The sequence below is a fragment of the Dasypus novemcinctus genome, chromosome 5, assembly GCF_030445035.2.
Source record: "Dasypus novemcinctus isolate mDasNov1 chromosome 5, mDasNov1.1.hap2, whole genome shotgun sequence".
Classification (NCBI taxonomy): Eukaryota; Metazoa; Chordata; class Mammalia; order Cingulata; family Dasypodidae; genus Dasypus; species Dasypus novemcinctus.
The window spans coordinates 113,915,366-113,940,884 of NC_080677.1; the positions used below are offsets into that span (position 1 = coordinate 113,915,366).

The window sequence follows — 25,519 nt, forward strand, 5'->3', positions numbered from 1 at the left end:
GGGCAGAACCATGGAAGCTGAGGTTTGGACCTAAGAGATATCCTAGGGCCAAGAGAGTGGGCCCAACCTTGTGTGTGGAAAGGGCAGGTTCACCACTGCATTTGGAGGAGGTGGACTTTGCATCCATTGTTCAGGGAGAGTGCTGCTACCCCAATGCTCAAGTTTGTGGGACTTGTGCCCCTAGGGTTCTCAAAGAACCTGGTTACCACCCCAATGCTAACAGGGTGGGGCCTATGTCCCAGTGTTTGTGGGGAGACTGGCTGCTATCCCCAGGCCTGGAAAGGGTGGACCCTTCATGCAAGGGTTCAGGAAGAGCATGGCCACTGTGCAAGCACTTGGAAGAGGTGGGGCCGCTGCTCCATCAGTCCTATAGAACAAAACATTGATCCATTTATGATTTTCAGACCTTAAAATCTAATGGCGTTTACCCTCTGGGTTTTGGAACTTTGGGAGAACTGTGATTCCTGTTATCTTTTCAATTTCTCTCTTTTGGAATAGGAATGCTTATCCTATGCCTATCCTTCCATTGCATGTTGCACAATTTGTTTTCTAGGTTTCACAGGTCCACAGGCAGGGGGGAGTTGTGCCCCAGGTCAGACCACCACTATAACTGCTTTTGGTGAGACTTTGTAATTAGCATTGTTACTGAAATGACTTAAGGCTTTGGGGATGTTGTGGTGGAATGAATGCATTTTGCATGGGGAAAGAAAATGTCTTCTGGGGGTCCAGAGGGTGGATTGTAGTGGAAAACACGTTCTTAGACTTGGTCCATTCCTATGGGTGTGAACTCTTGTAAAAGGAAACTTTTGATGGGATCATTTCAGTTAAGGTGTGGCCAAGCTGAGTCAGGATTGGTCTTGATTCATTACTGAAGACCTTATAGAGAAAGTCACAGAGAGAGAGAAGGTCAGAGGGAGCAGCCAGAAGCTAAACATCAACAGAATCCAGAAAAGAAGGGAAAAGCCAGGAGAAGCTGTCGTGCATTGCCAAGGAAAGCCAAGGGCCAAAGATCACCAGCAGCCAGTTCAGAACATCACAGTAGTGTTCTTGGAGAAAACATCACTTTTCTGATGCCTCAATTTTGGACTTCTCCTAGCCTCAAAACCCTGAGCTAATAAATTCCCATTGTTTAAGCCAACTCATTGCATGGTATTTGCTTTACCAATGAGGAAACTGAAAGAAGAATTTTGAGGGATCACAGAAATAATATATAGAAACCTTACCTTCAAGGAGGTTATGATCTTCTAGGGAAGACAGACAAATATTTGGTAATTAAAATATAAACTATAGCCTAAGCACTCCAGTAGAAATATAATATGGGTCTAAGTACACACTTACATGAGTAAGTGTTTCAGAGATCCTAGGTTCTTGTGCTAGTCTTAAGCTGCCATCCACCTGAGCAATTTCTTGCACAAAGAAACCTCCAGATATCCTCAAACCAGCAAACTAGTGAAATGGGTATCTAAATGATTCACATGAAAGGAAGAAGGAAATGGTACAGGCACTTTTTAATTTATTATTTAACTTATGTGTTGATGTATATGTTTAAATTATGTGTTCTTAGGTTATCCATTATGTCCCATTGTTTAGTTTCAAGCTTTTCATCCTAGATTATAAACTCCTAGAAGATAATCTTCAACTTGTTTCATGATTCAAGAATACAATAGATGCATTTGATAATCACGACAAATAGAAGTTGAATAACTCAAAAGGGAATAATTAGTTCCTGATCCTCAATGTTCAAGAAAGTTATATTTACACAGTACCTCTAGGGCACACCTTTGAATTGTTTCCAGTAGAGTAAACAGATTTTCATTCTGCCTTGTATTAACAAGGTAGCTGGCTAAGGCTCTGGATCTGATATTTCAGATCACTAAACTGGAAATATCAGTTGACAAAACCCATCAATAAGAGCAGACACATTAGTTGCTGATATTATTATAACTGAGTTGTCCACCAAGTCCAGAGAGTCATGCATAAGTAAAACTACTATCATGTAAATAATGCTGAGCTCTATTCCATGTTAATAATTGGTAAAGACCCATGGCCTCTGGTCTTTTGCTCCAAATAAACCACTCCTGGGCTTTCGAACAGACTTGTTACTCAGTTTGTAGTGTGATCTTCGTTCAGGCAGTATCTCACCTTCTTTTGCATATTTCAACAATTTTTCTTTCTCAGTAGCAAGTGCCATATCACGGTGAGATTGTCCATATCTAAAAGACCTTCCATGGGGGGCAGAAAGAGGGTATTAAGGAGGGAATTAAAAGAGTACATACATGCTTTGAGATGCTGACCTGTACCACTACACACATAAATATCCATATTTATTGCATCTCCTATATGAGATTGTAAGGTCTGTGAAGACAGAGACGTCATATACCTCTACATGTTCCTGAAGTGGATAACATTATTTCACAATGATGCAATTATTTCGTCTTCTGAGCTGGAAGACTTATTGCAATGCTGTTCAATAGAACTTTCTGTGATAGTGGAAATGTTCTCTGCATAGTTCTAAATGGTAGCTACTAGCCAAGTATTGAACACTTGGAATAGGAACTGAATTTTAAAGTTGATTTAATTCTAAGTAATTTAAATTTAAATCACCACATGTGGCTAGTGTCTACCATACTAGGTTGCATAGCCCTAAAATCTTTAAAAAAAATTTTTTTAAATTACACCCCTAGAAAAGGATCATCTCACCTGATTATTTCATGTAATGAAGGCTCACACTTTATTAGCAGGCCTACCCATGGTTGAATAATTCTAAGGGAGCTGGTACCTTACCCTCACCACATCTGTATTAGGCTCTGTTATCAGGTATACATTAAGAAAGTACATTTACACATTTCTTAACAAAGCTAGGCATTTTTTTCTGCATTGACTCAGGTGGTGGGAGAATTTCTATCTGGCTTAGAGCTCAGACCTATGTTATTTACTCTTCATTAGGGGCCAGGAGAGAAACAGGGACCAGATGCCTGTTCTGATTTGGTATTTTCCTGCGTCTTTCAGTCTAATTCTTCTTGATTTTGCCGAGGAAAGGTATTTCAGTTCTTGAGAAGGGCAGAGAAGGAACTGTGTTCTAAATTTTCACTTCTCCTCACTCTTCCAAGAAAATTTTCAGGTTAATTTAAAAATTAGTCTAAATACCATCCTGGTTTTCTAAAGCTCTGTTGTGGTTTAATGAGCTAATTCCAAAATTCTGTATGTCTCAGTGTTCTTTCTTTAGATGGGGATGAATCTACTCTTCTTGTTTCATAGGATAAAATAATGATAACCATCGAGTTTTGAAAAATATAAAGTGCTCCAAATAAGGTGGCATTATTTGTAATAACACTTTAAGATGCCACCCAAGATCTCTAAACTTGCTGTCTTCACAGGTGTTGAAGTCATATGCATAATTGCCATCATTTCACAAGTCCAAAATACCAAGACTCTGCAGATCCCATGAGGTAGAAGACAGGGCATAAATACATTGGCTCTATTAACAGTAAGCCTGCCAGTTCTCCTGTAAGTGGACAAATAACTAATAGAGGAAAAAGTTATGATGAAAAACTGAGTGATGAAGGAGAGAAAAATCAGGCCATAACCAGTTTCCCTGTATTTTGGATTCCATTGCTTGGAGAAAAGAAACAACTTGAGAACACAAAGCTCCTCAGGTCGATCCCATTAATTCGTATTTCTACATTGCTGGTCTTGACAAATGTGCCTGGGTGATTGCATGCATTTTTTTTTTTTTAAGTAGCACAGACTTTTGGAACAAGATTGTGAAGGTTGAGCTAAGTTAAGTCCAGACTGTGTATTAGGGTCCATGTGTTTATTTGGTTTTGAGTCCCAAATGAACCATTCAGTTCAAAAAAGAGCAAAGAGAGTTGATAAATTGAATTTTTAAAAAAAGGACAAAAGTTCATTTCTGCAGTCAGAAAGAAAACCCTGCCAGAGTTACTGTGTAACTACTGCAAAAGCGGCTTTATGTAACTTTTGAGATTCATATGTAGTTTATAACCAAGGTCTTTGATTCGCTTTGTAAACACTGATCAGCCAAAAACATAGAAAGATGAATTAGCTTGAGCTCCATTTTGCAAGATACTCAGAATGGTAAAATGTAGAAAAAAACCCCAATGATTCAAATCAGCTACCAATTCCTGAGTGCCTACTATGTACCAGTGATGAAGAGATTTTTAAAAACATGGTATATGTTTATATGTGGCTTTTAGAACAAAAACGTGAAAAGTAAACAATCAATAAAATATTTAAATAATAGCAAAAGAAAACAATTGATGAGTTGTAGCAAGGAAGTACATAATTAACTCCTGAAATGAATTATATGTTCTAGGAGAGAGATACCACTTTCAAGCTGGGGTCCTCAGGAAAGGCATGATGAAGGAGGTGAAATTTGAGCCAGGTTTTCACAACTGAATAGACTATGGCTAGCAAATGGAAAAAGGGAGCTCATCCAAATGGATGGAATAGCATGAATCAAAGTGCAGCGGTAGAAATTTCTGAGATACATTTGAGAAGCATAAAATATTTTTATCTAGGGTAACCCGTGCAATGATCAGCTTGGAAGGAAGGTTAATGATTTATATCACAGAAAATGTGAAAAGAATGGACTTAGAAATCAAAGCATTTAGATCTGGAAAAAAGTAAGCATGGATATGTCAACAAATGTTTATTGAATATTATATAAATGTTTCTATAGGGCTTCACTGAAATAGGTGGACCATGAAATTTATAGTGGGCGTAAACTGTTGACCAGCCAAAAAGCATCTGTCTAATAATGGTTATGAGTATTGGAAGTCTAGGGTTCTTTGCCTTAGTAGAGAAATAGTTGTGTTGGTGAGAGAGGATATGGTCATAAGAGGAGGGAAGTGTGTAATGGGGAAGGCATGAGACAAGAGAAGAAACCCTAAAATATCAAAGAACAGTGTGTAACGATGCTGTACAGAGTGTGATCCCCTGGTTTAAGACTCTTACTAAGTGGTAACAAAATTCTAGGGGTGGTGGACTTGGCCTAGTGGTTGGGGCATCCGTCTGCCACATGGGAGGTCCGTGGTTCAGACCCCAGGCCTCCTTGACCTGTGTGGGGCTGGCCCATGTGCAGTGCTGATGTGGGCAAGGAGTGCCCTGCCACGCAGGGGTGTCCCCGCGTAGGGGAGCCCCACATGCAAGGAGTGCAGCCTACCCAGGAATGGTGCCGCACACACGGAGAGCTGACACAACAAGATGATGCAACAAAGAGAAACATGATTCCCGTGCTGCTGACAACAACAGAAGCAGACAAAGACGCAGCAAATAGACACAGAGAACACACAACAGGGCGGGGGGGAGGGGGGGGGGCGGGGAGGAGAAGGAGAGAGAAAGAAAGAAATAAAATAAATCTTAAAAAAAAAATTCTAGGTGCACAATGATTATTTGCAAGGCTTATAATTCCACAGTTTATGCCAAATTGGCTTGAAATTGAAGAGCAATGGATAATTTAAAATCACTTCTTACCTGTGTCTAGATGATCTAATGAATTAAATTGGATATCATTGACCATAGTCCTCTCAGAACTTCACTGGGCCCCATTCCCTGTTTTCTGAAGGCGAAACAATTCCTAGCAGGAAATAGTGGTTTAGTCCAAGCATAGTCTAATGTTTATGAGCACAAATATTAAAACTTTGTGAAATGGGGATTATTATAACTACCACAAACAGTTATTTTATAGATAAAATAAGATTATGTATTTAAAATGGCTCAGCATGTGGTAAATACTCCATAAATTTGCACGTGGAATCTGTGTTAACTTATTCAGTGTCTCTGAGACAATGAATTTTATTATTGACACATCCCAAGACCAATATTGATTGTCATTTCCTCCAAAGCTTAAGGACTTCTCCAAAGCTTAAGGACTTAAGATCTGAAAGTGGACTTAGCTTTCTCCACCATGGCCTCTCCCCCCAGTGACTAGTGCTTCCTGCTCACAACCTTCTTCTTTCTTGGTTGTGTTTCCCTCATGTGCATGCACGTGCACACGTGTGCACACACACACACACACACACCTAACATGGCTTCTTATCTGCTACCAATCCCAAGTAGGACTCACAAGAAATATCTCTATAGTGAAGTCCATATGCCCACAGAGGGGAAAGAAAGAGCTTTGTGAGCACAAAACGATAATAATTAGATTTCGTTGTTGAAAAACATACATGAGAAATTAAACTCATTTTTTTAATTTAAAGAAATGAACCATAAATTGGATTTAATAAACATATTTTAATTCCAAATTTAGGGAGAAAGATGAAGAAGAAGAAAAAAGAAAGTGACAGAGAAAGAAAAAATTAAAAAAGAGAAAGGGCAGAAGAAATGCTGATTATACTCCCCACCCATATCCCAACAGGAAGTAGAAAGGGAAAGGCATCAAGAAGTAAATGAAAGAGATGGAAGTTTAGGATGCCCTCAAGTGGTAGTGAGATGAGAATGAGGTACACTGAGCTTGTCACAGCTTGTCACTGCCATTTGCCTGGACCAGGGACTTTGCAGTAGCAACTGGAAGGACTGCGTGTTGGTGTTAAGAAATCTATCCCACTGATTTACCACGTTATCATGGCAGCACAGGCGTGTCCTGGTTTTAGAAAATCCAGGACATGAGAACTCATATTGAAAAGACAGATACTTCCGTAGGTAATGCATATTCAACATGCATTCAAATGAAGATGTAAGTATATAGGTAGAGTTTTTCTATGGTTGGGAACAAAAAATGTGCCTGAATAAGTCATAAAAGGTGAAGGGGGGTAGGAGAAGGGAAAGAATTTGTGTGGGAAGAGAGCAAGTGGGGGTGGTGAGCTCAAGTGACCACACAGTGTGAGTCAGTTTCACTTCCCTTGGAATGCTCCAGAACACTGCCAGACCTTGCATGTGCATCTTCTGCCTGCTCAGGGATATTTATTTCACTGCTCATTAGCACCTCTGCCAGAGGTATAGGCTGAGGAAACTAACCACTGCTGCTGAAAAGCAGCCAGAATGATTGTTTGACTTTGAGGAGGTAGGAGCAAGAACCAGAAGCTTGGAGGATGCTCTCCAAACTATTTGGGTGAATTAAGAAGAATAAAAGTGTTTGCTTGCAGACAGACGGCTTTCTCCCATTTCTGTTTGCGGTTGCTAAAGGTATTCGGGCGGGGATTTGTAGGCAACAAAAGACAGGAGGGAAAGAGTAGAGTCTGCTCCTTCACCCCCACCCCCAGCATTCCAGTAATGAGATTTTGGTCACAGGGCTCACAGGACAGACCTTGAAACACCTGCAGCAGCAAGCCCTGTGCCCATGGTATTCCTAACAGGTCTTCTCTTCAGCCTCTCGGCAGATCCTCAGATCCTTCTTTTTTCATTTTGAAATTACAGAGAGATCAGGCTGGAAAATGTAAAGAAACTTCTTTATGATTAAGGAATCATAAAAAAGAAAACTGGTGCCTTCTTCATAACTAGAAAAGTCCTGGTAAGAGTAAGATGGAAAAGCACATTAAAACGTAAAAAACCCAGCTAAATGCAAAATTTTAAATTTCGAAAGATTTATAAGCAGTATAAATAATAGCCTAGGGGATAAAAAAGGGGAAAAATTCAAACATTGTGTAGCTTTGTTTTTGTTGGCTGAGGTTTTATTTTTGTTTTTATGGGTTTTTTTAAGGGGGGGGTAGGAGGGTTAGCTTGAAAATAAAAGAATTTGGCCATGTATTTGAGAAGATTTCTGACCCTGGCTTGGAAATCTAGGTTTTGATGTTTTGCTCCTAAAAAGAAAGAGGCCACCAGGTGATGACTTGGGGTTTTATATTTTATACAGCTTTTTCTTTTTTTTTTTTTAAATACAGGGCAAATGGCTTGTCTCATGTGCACAGAAAGAGCTGGAAAATATTTTTTTGTGATCTGAGTGCAGCAGAGAGTCTAGGATTCCAGAGGAAGTGGAGGCCTCCCGCTCCACACAGGAAACAATCTTCAAGCAGGCCTTAAATGCCAGATTCCAGGCCGAGTTTAACTAACCACTGACAGCTCTGTAAACAAAGCAAGGACAAAAAGAGCCCGGCTTCCCCTTTTCTGGTAGTCATTTTGGGTTTGGGGGCTGCAGGGGAATTCTGGAATATTTGACTCCATGGCACAGAAACACAGGGGAAGAGGGATTCTCATTTGAAGAACTGGAAAGGGAAGATCTCTGCGGGCTTAAAACCATTACGGAGGAGGTAGGAAAGTGTGAAAGGGTTGGATTGTATTTGTTGAAACAGCCGGGGTTTTTGAGCTCTGAAAACAGCTTGATTGTAATTTAACTGCTTTTTTAAAACATTGCTTCATTATATTTATTCATGGTTTCATTCTGCAGGCTGTAATATCCTGATGCTAATATTTTTAAAACATGTAAATCATGCATAGGTATTCAGATTATTTTAATTCTCGTTTACTTCTCTCTTTGTTCCCACATATTCCTTTTCTGCCACTCTTCCTTTTTTTTTCACTCTTGCTCTCTTTTTTTCTTTCTTTGTTCACATTTTTGTACTTTTTCTGTGGTTAAGCAAGTTACAAAGAACAAAATCATGCAGTAGCTCTCAAGTGATTCTACTAATATTTTAGGTCTTCAAAACCTCTGTTTTTTCCCTGAGGTCTATTTTTTTCCCCCTACAATCCTGGGCTCCTACTTGTTTGTCTCTAATAGTTTCATGAGTGAAACTGAATTTAACACGTGAAGACCTCTGTGCAGGAGTCAGAAATTGATCACCGGCGACCTTATCAGTATTTCAGTGTTATTTCTTAATAGTAAAGAAAAATGGTGGCTGATAAAGCAGTTCACATGGAAAATGATTCTCTGACTCATCTCTGATATTGAGTCTTCATCTGCTTCCCACTTTAGGTCCAGACACTATCTGGTCTCCCTAAACCTGAAACTGCACCATGGATGATTTTGAACGTCGCAGAGAGCTTAGGAGGCAAAAGCGGGAAGAGATGCGTCTTGAAGCAGAAAGGTAAGGATCCAGGTTGAAAATATTTGTATCCTGTTATTACTTATGAACAATGTCGGTTTCAGGCCTCAGAGAGCATCACTCTGAAGGCCAAACGCTGCTGTAATGCACATGAAATTATTTACAAGATAATTAAGGAAAACTTCCCTAATTGCTAAGACTCTGAATTCTGAATAAAAAAAGAAAGCAAACAGACATCAAGAGGAGAGTTCAGAAAAAGAGAGATTTGAGAAGTCAAACAGTTGCTTGTAATCAGTGCATTTTAGATTGGAATTTTTTTAATGATAAAATCAATGTGTGAATAAAGGTTAGAAAAGCACTTATAATATTGAAATGACAGAAAAATGCCAAATGTTGACTATTGAAACCATTTAGGAAATGAAAGTCTCCAGTTTAAATGAGTAAAGGCAATAAGCCTCAGAAGGACCAATGACAAATTTTATTCTTGTTAGAAAAGCATCTAAATCCAGAAATGTACCTATTAAAGATTTATAGCAGTAGAATATATTACTGTGGAGATTCTGAGTCTGGCTGCAAGCTGTTATGTTGTGTAGGCCTCTGTGATGGTAACTTGAGGGCAGGTGGGGGAAGTAAGGCAGTAGCGTATGAGGGACAGTCATAAGCGCATATTTTAAAACTTTAGGCTTCAAAGCAAAGATCAGTGGTATTTAATGTGACTTAAATCCAGTGTTCTTTTGTCAAAAGCAGCTTAGGCATTCACAGGAAGAAAAGTATTATACAACAATCTTAAAATCAATATTTCTTATAGTGATCCCAAAGCACAGATGAAAAATGGAGGGAAGTTTCCCCCTTAGTGAACCTGAAGTAGAAAACTGGAAACCTCCACCTATAGCAAAAAGTGCTTTGGGCATTATGGTCTCCTTCCTTGTATGGAGAATGCAGAAGAAGATAACTGACTGCCCTTTTTTAACCTGGCCAGCATAGGTGGTCTTTTATGGATTGCCGGTGCACACACACACACAGAGCAAGATTTACAGTAACAGGGCTCTGTGGGTTTAAATCCTAGTTCTGCCATTATGAGCTGCATGGCCATGAGCAAGCAACTTCTCTCCAAGCCAAGGTTTCCTCGTTTGTAAAATAGGCCCAGTGTCTACATAACTTGTGTGGATGTTGTGAAGATTAAGATGAACTTCATAATGGCCAGGCCCCATACCTGGCTTTCTATTTTAACCACTGTCATTAGCTAAACAAGTAAGAAACAACACGGCAATACGGTCAGAACCAAACACTACTGCCAAGAGAAGGAAAAGCGATCATCGTCCTCATGAAAGGAGTCAGGAAAAGCTTGTTGGAGGTGGTCAGCCATATAGGAAGTAATGATGGGGATAAAGAGGAAAAGGGGGCCTTGTCTAGGTGACAGACTGACCCCAGCAAAAGCCCAGAGATGGAAGGAAATAAGGAGCCCAGGACAAGATGCCTGCTGAGTGCTTGAGGAAAGATGAGCTCATGAGCTTGCACTTTCTTGGTGTTTCTTTTGGCCTTGCGTGTCTTGGGTGTTTCTATTTCACATAAAAGACGATAGACAGAGACGTACAGGGAGCTATGTGTGATGAAAGTATGTATGCGACAGTTATCTACAGTGCACCAGCATAGGAGGACGCCAGTACTGAAATGGTTGGTATTATGTATATCAAAATAAGGGCCTGAACCAGGATGGCAAATGTGGAATAGAAGAAGGACCAAATATGAGAGTCATTGTGGAGGAAGAATTAACAACCCTTTCAGGAGAGGGGAGAATTCAAAGACAACTCCAAAAAATGTAAGTCTGAGGCGCTAAAAGGAAGGTCTCTGCATTTTCCCAAATGGGGAAGCTGGGAAAGGTTTCATTCTTGGGGGAAGGGTGTTAAATTTCAGTCATGGAAATCATATCCAAATGGAGATTTCCTCCAAGCCTTTGGAGATAAAAAATTGCAATTTTTGTTGGAAAAAGGAGATAAATCATTGTTAGACAGGTAAATTTGAACATATTTGGTATGGATGGGGTAGTATAAAAGCCGGAGGTGGAAGATACTGAGTGATATATTCTCAAGGAAGTGAGTGTAGAAGAAGTGAGGGGTTATAAAGAGGGAATAGAAACTACCAAAGGAAACAAAAAAATCAGGATATGGGGGAGAACCAGGGAGAGCGCAGGGGCACCAATGCTGAGTGGACATGGCAGCCTTGAAGGCCGTGCCCGAACTGGCAAGATCATATGTTTGTCCGTTGGTGTGTTATTTGGCTTCAGGTTTCCCTGAAAGGGTACAAAATATTTTTACCCATCAAATATTTATTAAGCTCCAACAAGTTTTCAGTTTCTATGCTAGGCATGGAGAAAGAGAGACTTGGTTTCAGCCTTCATGTAGCCTACGTATGCCAGGAAACCAAAACAAAACAGTATCAGAGAACAGATCAAGCGTGAGCGTAGGGGCAGCCCTAACAGAGCTGGCTTTGAGGGTATAGACCTGGGCCATCAGGTTTGTTCAGTACGTTTGGCTTCTTTGCATTCTGTGTGAGTGGGGAATGAGGGAGTCAATGTGAGGGGAATGATAGAAGTAATTTGTTGCAGTTAGAGGCGGACTATAATTAGAGTGAACAAACTTGGTTTCTTCAGATCCAGGACTTTGCACAAGAGTCGGGTGCACAGCTACACATGGTCCATTCTTTCCAGTGTTCTATCTTGTGTGAAAATATTGTCTTCCTTCAATGTGAGCCTGAAAATGAATGTACATGCTAAAGCTTATTTAGCTAGGTGTAATAATCTGAAATAAAAGTCTCATACAAACATCTCTTAACCCTGTTTAACTTACATTTCTATCTGTTTCACTTCTTTTGGGAGACTGTATTTGTACATTTTCTTTTCTTTTTTTTTTTTTTTTTGAGAGTAGTACTTCCTTACATTTGTCAATTTACCCTTTCATGTTTCAAGATGAACCTTTTAGTTCTGTTATTGTGGGAGTTGCTCAGTAAATCCATGCTCACTTTCAGAATTTTGTAGAGTCTGATCATCTATGGGAATTGTGAAGGTTAGGCTTTATGGTCCAGCCAGCTTTGATGGGAAAGTTTAGGGTGTGTACAGGAAACAGATGGTCAGATTCAGATATCAGGGGCCTTCTAAAATCATGGTTTTGATCTGAACACAAAGGACATGTGAGACCCTGGGCAGGTCCCTCGTCCTTTAAGCTCTAGACCTTGGCTTTCTCCTCTGTAACGCAAGTGGGTATTTTCTCTGGTAGACTGGTGGTAATTTTTATTTTACTTTTCCTTTTGGTATTGTCTATGCTTTTTCTCTCTCTACACTTTCTCTCTCTCTTTTTAAAACAATGATCAGATATTACTTTATTTATTTGCTGCGTCGTCTTTGTCCACTTCTGTTGTTGTCAGCGGCACGGTAATCTGTGTCTCTTTTTGCTGCATCATCTTGTTGTGTCAGCTCTCCGTGTGTGCGGCGCCATCCCTGGGCAGGCTGCACTTTCTTTCGTGCTGGGCGGCTCTCCTTAGACACAGAGAACAGACATCTGGAGTGGGGGGGAAGGGGAGAAAAATAAATAAATAAATCCTTAAAAAAAAAGATATTACTTTATTTAAAACTAGATAAAACAATTAAGCAATTTTCCATTTTGGAAAAAAGGATTCCGTGACCCTATGCAGTGTAACCCAGGTCAGACTGGAGAAGATCTAACTTTCCTTTGGATTTAGATAACTAGAAGAAAAAAATCAATCCAGGTCTGCAGTGGAGGTAGAGTGGATTAGCAAAAACAGAGTGGCTGCAAAGTCAGGGCTGCAGATTCATTCATATACTCAATTTGACAAATTTGGGGGCGGGGGGGGGGGGGTGTTTACTCTGCCCCAAGCTCTATTTTAGGCACTGAGGATAGAACCACAGGATGGCAGAATTGGGAAGAGTGTGCTTAATGCTTTTAAACCTATACAATACCAAGAGATGATCAAGAAAGTACATTTTTCTTTCTTCAACCATAATTTGTACCCTAATATTTTCACTTATTGAAGATGACTTATGCCTTTTGCCTACTGCACCCCTGTGTACAGTTTTGGGGAAGGAGCCCCACGGAGAAGAAAAAATCAGTTGACTTTTCTACCTCTTATCGACAAAGACTTTCCAAAAGAAAACACTGTTATTTAAGTTGATTGTTAAGCTTAATTAGCAGATACCATTCTGTTTGGCAATGATAAATAATGTAAAACTTGTACTCTCACCAGATGTTGTAACCAAATTAAAACAAGCCAGATTCTTAACACATTTTCTTCCTCAGAATTAGATCTCTTAAAAGATTTTAATGTTAACCATATCCTTTGTGCCATGGTGGCTTTCGTGTGCTTGGGACTGGCATTTCTCACCGCATCCCATCTGTCTGATGTACCTGTCATATGGATCCTCATTCTGACCCTGTTGTACTCGTACCTCATTCTGGGATTGCAGTTTAGTCCATTTCAAATTGTCAAGCTTTCCAATAACCTAGACTAATCAAAACACCCTTCCCCTCTTCTTCTGCCCTGTAGCCTTTGCTACTTTAATGCTATTTACCTTGTCCTTATCCTTCATTTGGCTCTTCTATTCTTGAGGTGAAATCTTAAAATTCAGTGCAGAAGAGGTACTTCATTCCATCATGAAAAAAGTGTTCACTGTCTAGAAAGAGCATGATCCTCTCCTGAGACAGACTTAGGGAACAGCTGTCACCAGTACAGACATTGCCCCAGGGCTCATGAAGCTTATGTCCTGGGTAGATTAGTAATTGTAGAGCAATCTTGACCAAAAGGGGAAGAAAAACAAATTTATAGGCAGGGAATGAGTAGATAATGTGTGAAAATCTCAAATGCATTTTTTTTAAGGAAAAGTCACTGTGCACATCTCAAATTAAACTGTATTTCTTAGTCAGTTACCTATTTGGACAAATAAAGAAATTAGTTGTTTTTTTTTTAAATTTATTTCTCTCCACCCCCTTGTTGCTTGAGCTCGCTGTGTGCTCATCTTCCTTTTTAGGAGGCATCAGAAACCGAATCTGGGGCCTCCCATGTGAGAGGGAGGTGCCTAAATGCTTGAGCCACTTCCACTCCCTGCTTCGTTGGGTCTCTCACTGTGCTTTCCTCCTTGTGTCTCTTGTTGCATCATCTTGTTGCATCAGCTTTCTGTCTTGCTTCTCTTCTTCAGGAGGCACCAGAAACCAAACCTGGGACCTCCCATGTGGTAGGCGGGAGCTCAATTGCTTGAATCACATCTGCGTCCCAGAACTTAGTTTTGCTGTTTACCTTTCTCCACCTATTTCATGAAAATTTTAGAATTAAAAATTAATAGAATGTATTCTGCCTCCCTTTAATTTCAATCCCTCTTACGCTGCCTCTGTCTCTATTTTTCTCCTTTTCTCCTAAAGCATTTTCTCCTGGTCCATGTGCATCTTCATCAACATTTGGTTCATTTGTGTCCAGATCTCTTCCCACCCATACTCTTATATGTCCACCCTGGATTATGCATGCATGCATTTTTGTGTCATCAGGGAAAAGAGATATATTTTTCAAATCCAGCTCTCTTCCTACTCAACAAATGCAGAAAAATGCATTTGTTTTTTGGTATATCTGGCAAAGTGGACTGATTGCTAGCAACAGATATGGCTGAATAGAATATTCAGGCTCTATATAAATAAAAGAACACCATAAGAAGTAATGAAGAGAGGCAGTATAGCATAGGAATTAATGGCCCGGAGTTTGGCATTAAGCAGCTGTGGTGTCAAACCCCAGCTCTGTCACTTACTAGCTAGGTGACTTTGTTGATTATTCACTTTTTCTAAGCCTCTGTTTTCCCCTCTGTAAAATGTGAGAAATAGTAGTATCTAACTCACAGGGTTGTTGTGGGGATATAAAAAGATAATACTTCCAAGTATTAACACAGTGCTAATCACCTAGTAAGCATTCAGTAAACATCATTGTTAATTATTAGTATTATCTAATTTGATTCTCCACAACACACAAAGAATTGAAGACACATTTTATATTACCATAAAACAACAAAATTTTAAAAAATATGAAGGTCTTTTCTGCACTTCTCAGAGTATGAAAGAACCCTAAGCAAGATGAAGAGCAGGAATTTGCTATTGATGGAAGAGTTTCGAGTAGGTGTGGTTGGTAACAAGATCTGAGGAGGGGTTAGGCTATTTCAGATAGAGCAGGAGTTCTTAACCTTTTTTGTTCCACAGACCCCTTTGCGAGTCAGGTGAAAACCACAGACTCCTTACGAAGTCCACACTATGCTGTATATTATTTAATGTATTGCACCCACACCAACATGTCCCCACAAGAGTAGTGTTTTTCTGAATTTCAATTCAAGCTCACGGACCCCTTGTTAAGAACCCCTGAGATAGAGAGTTAATACCAAATCAAGTGTTTGAGCTTTGGTATATCTTCAGAGAAACCTGCAATCAATGTTTCATCCATGGAGAAATTTGCAATCCGACATGCTTCGCCCAGTGTTGGGCATGCTTTCACAATAAACAGCTCTCTTACTTTTTGAGATGTGAACCTGGTACATTCCCAGCACATGCTTTACACACCCAGTTCCTCTTTCTAATCAGAAGAAAGGCCCCTATTGTAGAGTTGTGTTATCAGATTCAGAGGCTAATAGACATAAATAAAGGGAATGGAGACACTCTTGCTGTTGTCATCATTCATACATTTTTGTGGGCCTCTGAAATATCCTGATGATTAGATATTTGAAAGTAAATCTTTTCACCTCACTAAAAAAACAAGCAATTTTAAAAAATCCATTGGGTCTATGGAGTCACCTTCCAGAACTGTAAGACAGAAATTTTTTTTTACTTAATTTAATTCTGTAGCCAATTAATGATTACATAAAACACACACAGCAAACACTTTTACTAAAATGCTTAGCATCATGACCTTGAAATTTTAAAATAGAAAAAAATATTTTCAAATGGAATGTTTTATGACTTTGTAATCAGGAAATTGTTTCCCCTTAGGAAGTTAAATAAAATATTCCTTTGAAATGGCCTAAATCATTAGAGTTCAATTTGCTGAAACCTTCCCTCAGTTCTCTCAGAAAATTGATCATTCTAAGGGGGCAAACAAATAAGATTTGTTGGGTGCAGATGTAGCTCAACTGGTTGAATGCCTGCTTCCCATATGGTGTTTGGGTTCAATCCCTAGTACCTCCTAAACAAACAAACAAACCAGCTCTCACTGGGGAGCAGATGCAGCTCAGTGATTGAGTGCCTGCTTCCCACGTACAAGGTCCTGGGTTCAATTCCCAGTACCTCCTAAAAATTTTTTTTTGATAACTAAGTTTTTGTTTTTTAATTTGATTTTATTTCAAGGAATTGTTTTGAAAGGAATTTAAAAATATTTCTGAGAAGTTTTTCTATTTATTTTCTATTGTTTAGGGTCAGTCCACCTTAAATGTAGGGACTTGGACAAAATGAGGTAAATAATTTCCACCTAAGGGATCATTTATTTGTGTCCAGCCATATGAAGAATTAAATACATTTACATATTCATATATTTCCTCTATCATTCTTTCTCTCACTCCATTGATCATGGATTTTTTTTTTCATGTCTCAACTCCTGAAGGTCCATCATCTCTACAATGCCAAAATAACCCCCCCAAATGAGGATCAACCATTTAAAGCAGTTCTGTGACAACAGATTAAAAGAAGGCAGTTGGGCCTAATTGAACTTTTCTTTATGCTTATTCAGGTAAAATGCTTACATGTGTAGACACGTCATTATTTTGTTTGCCCATATTATTCCCATTTCACAGAAAAATGGAACAGAAAAGATCAAGCCTTTCCCCTCAAGCCAAGAAAAAGAAAATGTTGTTGGCATAACTGTTTTTTTTTGTTTTTTTTTTTTTTTTTTTACTTTTTCTGGATTTTTCTCAATAAGACTGTATTTGCCATTAGGACAGAGACTTAGTCACATCATCACTCAAAAGCTTAAGACTGTCACTAACAGTATGGATAACCTCCTGCAGTGGAATGTTACTTTTTCGTTTTTGGACCACACTGCTTTGTATCTCTGATGAAAGCGATGGACTCTCCTCCAAGAAAACTGCACACATGCACCCACAAAACTTGGTACTTGGCAAGCTGGAGTCTTGAACCTCCAGCCAGAGACCTCCTGGGGGCCCGTGAAGTCTATGCCAAGAATCCCTAGACTCATGAATCTAAAAAGCTTCATTTTATATATGAGGAAACTTAAGGCTAGGGGTGCTGACCTCCTCAAGATTATCCAGCTAAACTGAGGCAGAGACTGTTTCAGGAACCCTCACTCTGCTTGCACAATGTGAGTGCCTGAATAAACAAGCTCCATTGATTTCTCTCTCTGTAGAAAATGCTATGGCGATTGATTAGGAAAACAGAGCATAATTTTGGGAAGATAGTGTATATTTGAATGTATTGTTTGTAGAGTGCTTTTTTTAAAACCACAGTTTATGGATAACATTTCTAAATAAAAGGAAATTAGGCCAGATTATTCATGGTAAGTAAAATTTTTTAAAAATGATGGTCAGTATATAGGCAGATTAAACAGTTAATTGTTAGAAACTGGTAATTAACTTTGTCATCTGAATCAAGAAGGACAAAACAGCTGTGGTGATTTGCAAAGAGAACTCTATCTTCCATCGATTTTGAAAGACTTTTTTTTTGGTATATGTTGTTCTGGCAAGATTTCTTTAACCAAAGTTCAACTATGAAACTAAGTGATTATGCAGGATCTTTCCACCCTTACCCATTTTGCTTTAGCAATTCAAATTCATCAAAAGATTTGCTTTCTAAATATGGGAGAGATAAGAATTAATTTGATTCCTTGAGAAGGAATTTGTATTTCTCCTTTATTACTACTATCTTTTGGGAGGACGGGTTAGATTTGGAATGGGACACACACCTGGTGCCTTCCAAGGGTGGGATGTAGAGTCATGCAGACTTAGGTTCAAATCCTGGCTGGCTGACCAAGGGTAACTCTTCTTATCGTCCCTCAGCACATTTTCTCATCTGGAAGATGGCCATCGAAACAGTCCTTCCTCATAAGGTTTTCACACAGATTAGGTGAATTGACACATATAAAGCATTTGGTATAATTTCTAAAGCATGATAAGTGCCCCATAAATGTTATGGCTGTTGCTCTTTTCCCACCGGCTAGAGTAAATACCGAGGAAAGAGCTATGAGGAAAGGCCTCTGCAGGGTCATCTCCCAGGAAACTGGGCTTCTCAGCAGCTATCTTCTGGGATTTCTGAGTCACTGGACACATAACATGGTCTTCATGTCTTCAGATGGCTGTGTAATCTGTACTCTGTTTTCAAGCTTGTTTGGATAGCCACTTTGAAAGTGATGAGAAAATTGTGGGTATGAGGGTCTCCATAGGGAAAAGAAAATTTACCTTCTTTTTTTAAAAAGTCTTTTTTTCATTTTACTTATGATTTTAAATCAAGATAAAAATTACAGGATATTCTGGTGTCTTATATTGAAGTCTTAATCTCAACATAACATGCATATTTAATATTCAAATAAAGTATTTTAAAGTTGTTTTGCCTTGTGAAGTTAAGATTTCTTTTTTCATCTTATATAATTTATGATTTTCAACATTATTTGAGGAGCAACTAAAAACCTCTCAGCTCCAACAATATCTATAAATACTGTAATGATATTTTAAAAACTTACTTTCCTAATTTTTACATTATATTTTTTAATAATTTAGTCAAAATCACGGATTTTATTCATTTTAATTATTCAGAATGAATACATACAAAATAATTTGCATAATGTATATAGACATTATAAATCACTATAAGGCAAACCCCATAAACCCATCACTCAGCTTAAGAACTAGAAAGTTTCCAATACTGTTGAATCTTTCTGCAAGTCCCTCTCCAATTCCATTCTCTTGATTCTCCACCCAAAGAGGTAACTAGTATCCTGAATGATTCATTGTTTTAAAAATAAAAATTCTGAATGAGGTCATATGAATTTAGGAGAAGCTTTTCTGGGACCCTATGATCCATGGCTTTCCCAAGATCCTCTCCTGACTCTTAGAGTCCTTATGTTGTATAAGCTTGGAACCCTAGAGAAGTATGCAGCACTGCAAATTGCTCCCAGTGCAATAAGAAACAAGCTTGCCATGCATCAGCCATTTCTATTTGCCACTGATAATCCCAATTGATGTTGTTGAACAGCTGACTAATTCAAGGAAAAGAAAAGTAACTAAAACCACTTTCTTCACTAAACTGATTGGTTACATTAATTAACCAACAAATACAATTTTAAAATGTCTCCATTGGTTCTTAGATTGGTAATATGAAGTGATATTGCAAAAATGAAAGTTCAACAATGAAATGTTTTGAGTCAGGAGTCTAAAGACCAGATTTGACTGATTTTTCGTCTTAAACCTGTTGGCCTCCTTTGTGAGAACACTCTTCATTCTTCGGAATGCTTTTAAGTTACTTCCTTCAAGAAGCCTTCCCTGATATCTGGCATTTATTTCTTATTTGTCCGTGGTCTGTGCACACCTCTATCAATGGTGCTATCATTGTTTAGTCATTGATGTAATTGATTTTCTCCCACCTAAGGAAAAGTTCCTTGTGAGCATAAGCTATGCCTTTTTCAATATTATGTATGCAGGAGCTGGTATATCTTAGGCACTCAGAAAATATTCAGTGAATGAGAACTGGTAAATACATCTTATGATTGATTAATATGGGGACAGGGCCCAAAGAAAGTTGGATTTAAAATGTGCTTTTGAGAAAAGAAAGGTAATTGTTTGACAGATATGGATTCTGAGGTGGTTACATATATTTGGGATGAAAAGGTAGAGAGAATGAAGTCAGGATAGGAAGTATGAAGACCAAAGAAACCAGGAGAAGAAATGACTTTAGACTCTAGGGTTGGGTTTGCAAACTCAAATGCCCCCAGAAGCTGCACAGGCAATGTAAATGTAGAATGTGGGTGAGTGTAAGGCAATAAGAAGCGAGGGGGACTGTGGCAAACTGGGGAGACCATACTGGTCTAAAGATGCTTTACTTAACAAAACAAAAAACTTTGTGAAGTCCTGTAACCAAGAAACCTGAACTGGGACTAGAGTCACATGACATTAAAAAGTATCAGGCAGAATTCCCTAGTAAGGGACCATGACATTATATTGGGCTTCAAATTTCGGGGAGTTCTGGATCACAGAGTGTTTCAACAATGGCAATGGAGGGATACTGGTATGGGATACCAATGACAGGTGATATATGGCTGACAGGGAGCTGTACAGAACATATGTCCAGGGTGCATGGTAATGATTGGATATACTCATAGTGGCAACAATTAAAAACCCAGCAGGGGGGGTACTGGGTTCCTGGCCAGTGGTGCTCTGTCGTGGTCCCTAGGGGAGCAGCGATAGTCTCCCAGGTACAGCGGCGGGGACCGGGAGGGAGTGAGGGTTCAACAGTGAGCCCCTGATGCTAATGACTATGCTCGTGAGCTGATAAACCTAAAATAAGAACAAGGCCTAGAGCAACATTGTGCCTGGGAATTTCCTCCTGTCAGCCTTCTTGTTACTCAAATGTGGCCAGTCTCGAAGCCAAACTCAGCATGTAAATGCAATGCCTTCCCTCCAGCGTGGGACATGACACCCGGGGATGAGCCTCCCTGGCAACGAGGGACCACTATCAAATACCAACTGATGATGCAACTGGAAAAGGACCTTATATGGAAGGTTCAATGCGGATCAGCAGAATATCCATGTCTACATAAAATAACATGACTTTAAAATGCTGTTTGACCTAAAGTAAGGGGGAAATGGAAAGGAGAAATGAGTTTATATGGCTACGAGTTTCTAAAAAAGAGTCTGGAGGCTGGCAGAAGGATTGCCCTCATGCAAAACTGAGCAGAGTCAGAGAGACAGATAAAGCAGATACAACCCCCAGATATTGGTTCCTATGAAGGCTAAAGAGACCCATGAGAGTTATGGTCATGGCCGATGGGGTTTACTACCAGGGCAGATGGCCCCTCTCTGGAAATGGTGTTTATGTGTGATGAATCTGGACTCAGATGGGATCTCCCTTCATAAGACTTTCATACTAATCTGCTGGAGGTGCAGTTAACGTTGGGGTTTAAGATATAGTTAGGGGATTTGAATCTCTGGACTGATAATGTGATAGCCAGGTCCTGAGCCTCAACAGACTCCAGCACCTACAATCTGATTTATTGGACTTACCACACTCAGCTAAGATGGAGTTGAAGAAGGACAATCACCACACCATGGAGCCTAGAGTGATTACAACTGAAAATGGGAGGATGGCAGCCAGCATCCATGTGGAATCTGAGCCTCCTCTTGACATAGAGGTGCAATGGACACAACCAATCCAATATCCACATAGAAGAGGTGGCATTGGATTGGGAAAAGTGGACATGGTGGACGATGGGTATGGGGAAGGGCAGGAAGAGATGAGAGGTGGGGGCGTATTTGGGACGTGGAGCTGCCCTGGATGGCGCCTCGGGGGTGATCACCGGACATCGTGGATCCTCACAGGGCCCACTGGATGGAATGGAGGAGAGTATGGGCCATGATGTGGACCATTGTCTATGAGGTGCAGAGGTGCCCAAAGATGTACTTACCAAATCCAATGGATGTGTCATGATGATGGGAACGAGTGTTGTTGGGGGGGGAGAGGGGGGGTGGGGGGGTGGGGTTGAATGGGACCTCACATATATATTTTTAATGTAATATTATTACAAAGTCAATAAAAAAAAAAAAGTATCAGGCAGGTCCTGTCACACAGGCTTAGACTGGCAGACCACCTATTTTGAAACTGTCCCAAACTGTCAGCTCCCTAGATTCTGACCTATTCTGCAAGGGTGTCTTGAGTAAGGACTTCTGTAACTCTTCGACTTTGTCAGAGCTTTTCTCTGTCTAACAGGAACTCTTTTTGCTTCAGTTTCAATGCCTTTAGTTTTATTGTTGGGGCAGAATAAAGGGAGAATAGCACCCACAGAAAAATCTTATGTTGGTAGGATGTTACTGAGCTGTTCATCAATATTCCATTCTCTGAGCTAGATACTTGCAAATCCTTTTTACCTCTCTTTGCTCCCTTTTCCTAGAAGCAAGATTCCACTGTACCTCAGATCGTTTTTGGAGACCTCCGAGTATGTATATATGTAATATTAAAGAAAATCAGAGGAAAACTTTTGTAAAATTCATTCTCTGGATAAGTCGTACCACAGATTTCAAATATGTTATCTTTCGTTGGGCCAAGTCCGCTTCCCTCAAATATGTTATCTTTATACTGAGTCTTAGGAAGTCAAATTCATCACTGTTTTTGAAATAACTGATGCTTTGAAGAAAAGGAATTTAAGGGAGACTACAAAGGGGAGAAAGCAGCTGAGAAGTTTCTGAAGGCCCCAGAACGGCTTGGGTAATGTCTGTTGCTTTTGACTCCATCAGAACTTGCCCCTTTCCCAGTTCAGGCTTTTCTATTAAGTGATTGAACAGAGTATTTTAAATAATAATAAAACAATCATTGTTTACCCTCTCCAGCTTAATAAATAGAATATCGTCAATATTTTGAAGTCCCTTGTGACCTTCCCAATCATATCCCCAAAGAAATAACCACTATTTTAAAATTTGTATCAATAATTCCTGTTTTCTTTATTGTTTTACCACATATGTATGAATTCCTAAACAGTTTTGTCTCTTTTTGAACTTTATGTAAGTGGAATCATTACATATGTGACTTTTTAAAAAATTTAGTATTGATTTTGAGATTCATCCATGTTGATGAGGATATCTTATCTCATTCATTATAGCATTCCACCATATGAATAAATCATAATTTATGAATTCATTCTACTCTCAAACAGGCATTTGGGTTATTTACTTTTTTTTTTTTTTGCCATGCCAGGCAATGCTATTATGTACATTAAAAAAAAAATATGTCTCCGAGTGATCCTGTGCAAGAGTTTCTCTAGGGTATATACTTAGGGGACGATCTGCTGATATGATGGCTATACAAATACTTGACTAGCCAGCGCCAAAGTACTTTCCAAGGTAGCTGTGGGGATTTATACTTATATTACTCCAAGCATCACAAACACTTGGTATTGGAATTTTTCACTTTTCCTCTATTCCTCTTAATATTGTGAAAACACAGTTCGTCAGCAGAAGAAAAGTAGACTAATTCTTTTAAAAATAAGTTTTCATTTTCCAAAAGCTGAGTCATTTGCATCTAATTAGAACAATATTTGAATACAAGTGAAATGGACCTTCTCATCAAAATCAAGTCAAATGTCATGAAAACCACAAAAAAATTGGTTGAATATAGCTTGTCTGCCCTTTGGTTTGCCAGGTGAGAAAGCCTTCCATTTGAGGCTGTCACCATATGGAAATGGCAGACAAGAATTTTAGTCAAGGAAAGTCTATCTCAATTGCTTTGAAGACTTCTAGAAAAGATCTTGCCTTGTATTATCCCAAAAGTCCTCAACAGTGTTTCAAGAAAATACCACTGGGCATGAGCCATGAGATATTGGAATGATGTAATAGAAGCCTAAGTGGATTTCTTCTCTCACCTGTGAATGAGGTTGAAGAGGAATAATGTGCCTATTTTGTTAATAAAATTACTTCTTACTAGTTTGCTATCTAATTAGCAATGTTCATCAGCAGTTGGAAAATCAAATTTTAATCTACCATAAATCTTCTTAATTCAAACTTCTCTATTTTTGAACTTTTATGATTTATTCAGGGACTGTAAAAAAATATACCTGAAGTATTTGTAAATACAGAGTTTGATTAACATGTAAAATACGTAAGCTGCATTCCATGGTTTAGTTTTCAAACTTGAGAGTACAACTTTTTTTTTTCTTTTTTTTAAATATTACATTCAAAAAATATGAGGTCCCATTCAACCCCACCGCCCCCACCCCCCACTCCCCCCACAGCAACACTCTTTCCCATCATCATGACACATCCATTGCACCTGGTAAGTACATCTCTGAGCATTGCTGCACCCCATAGTCAATGGTCCACATCATAGCCTACACTCTCCCACGTTCCATCCAATGGGCCCTGGGGGGATCTACAATGTCCCGTAGTTGTCTGTGAAGCACCACCCAGGACAACTCCACGAGAGTACAACTTTTTAAAGCACTTTAGGAACATTCAGTTACAGTAAAAAGATTAACTTGCAAATTATAAACCATTTATATTTATTAATTTTTTAAAAAGCTTCTAATGTTTGTTAGGTTGATGAAGGTTCCTAGGTATACTTGAACATTATTCGAAACTGAATTTCTTTTCAAATATTTCCTAAGTTATACTGGCCTTCCTTCAGTTAGTCTAGATTAGTAATATCTGACACTGCATTTGAGATTGGTACCAATTGACTAAGTTAAAATGTGAGGGTTTATTTTCCATTTTAATAACTCCCCACATCACATACAGTTCCTTTGTTGGAATAAAAATCTTGATAAAGTACACAATGGCTACTATAAATAGCAGCTATAAGCTTGTGCGTTCGGGAGCATCTCCAGAGAGTGTATTTCAAACTTCATGTTGTTTAGAGTAAGAAATTCTTCTGGCCTTCATGTTTTCCATTGTGGGTGACATGGACTATCCTATACCACATCTTCACTGGCTTCCATTTTCCATTACCATTTAAGAATCTGATAGTGTCCAGGAAATTGCTCAAGATGTGTTTTTTGTTTTTCTAAGGCTAGACTGGGTCTTTTTGTCCTGGGGGAGTTTTGCATACTTCATGGGCCTCTCCCAATAAAAGCTAGATAACCCCCAGAGTGGGCACCGGCCACGAGGTAATGAAAGAGTCCTTTATTTCTGGGTTGCTCTAATGTGCCTGCTTAGAAAAGCAGCAGTCAATCCATCTTCATTTCCAGAGAAAACCTTAAAGTGTTGGCAGGTTTTTCTGGGGAACTTGAGAGACTAATATGGAAAATAACTGAGCAGGAAGTGAACCAACAGACCAGCAGGATGAGACAATGGGTTATCATGCTGGTTCAAAGACAAGAAGCATCATCAAGTATAATTAGACTGCATCTTTCTCAAGGCACTGTTGGCAAGTACAGTAGATGTATACCTCTGCCCACTCCTTCCTCAAACAGTCCTTCTGTTTCTCTAATCAGAACTCTTCTGTAAATCTTGATCTTTATTCAGTGGGGTCCCCTTCTGGAGATGTAACATTCCCTCATCATTTCTTCTTCCTTTGACAAAAATGAGAGGGGAACTGCTGCTAAGAGGCTTTGGACACAACTGTGATGTAGAAGGAGTTGAAATCTGATCCCTTTCCTTCCTGCTACTCCCTTTTAAGAGCCTTTAGTGCTTCCCATCTAACCATGAAAGCAAAACATCCCCCAAATATGTATTTTCTCTGAACAAGCATCCTTATAGTATATCCTGGACACCCAGAGCGTAACACTGCTACAAATGCTCAATGGTTTTTGAACTGAAAAGAATAAAGTTTTTGTAAAACTCAAGGTTGAAGCAGGGGAGAAATTCCCAATCCTAAATTCCTAAGTGTTTCACATCATAGCAC

General features: G+C 39.2%; 1 protein-coding gene across 28 annotated transcripts in view; it reads left to right on the forward strand.

Annotated features, from left to right (window-relative positions):
- CALD1 (caldesmon 1) overlaps window positions 1–25,519 on the forward strand; it is a 194,548-nt gene that overhangs the window by 79,042 nt on the left and 89,987 nt on the right. For 12 of the 28 annotated variants that reach the window (XM_071215287.1, XR_011648869.1, XR_011648868.1 and 9 more), the window contains 2 exons: window positions 8,870–8,981; window positions 10,640–10,758. In XM_071215287.1, coding sequence (XP_071071388.1) covers window positions 10,685–10,758 — 74 coding nt within the window. In that variant the 5' untranslated portion in view covers window positions 8,870–8,981; window positions 10,640–10,684. Of the gene's footprint in view, window positions 1–7,720; window positions 8,208–8,869; window positions 8,982–10,639; window positions 10,759–25,519 lie in introns of those variants that run through there. The other 16 variants (XM_058297397.1, XM_058297403.1, XM_058297384.1 and 13 more) reach the window with 8 other exon arrangements.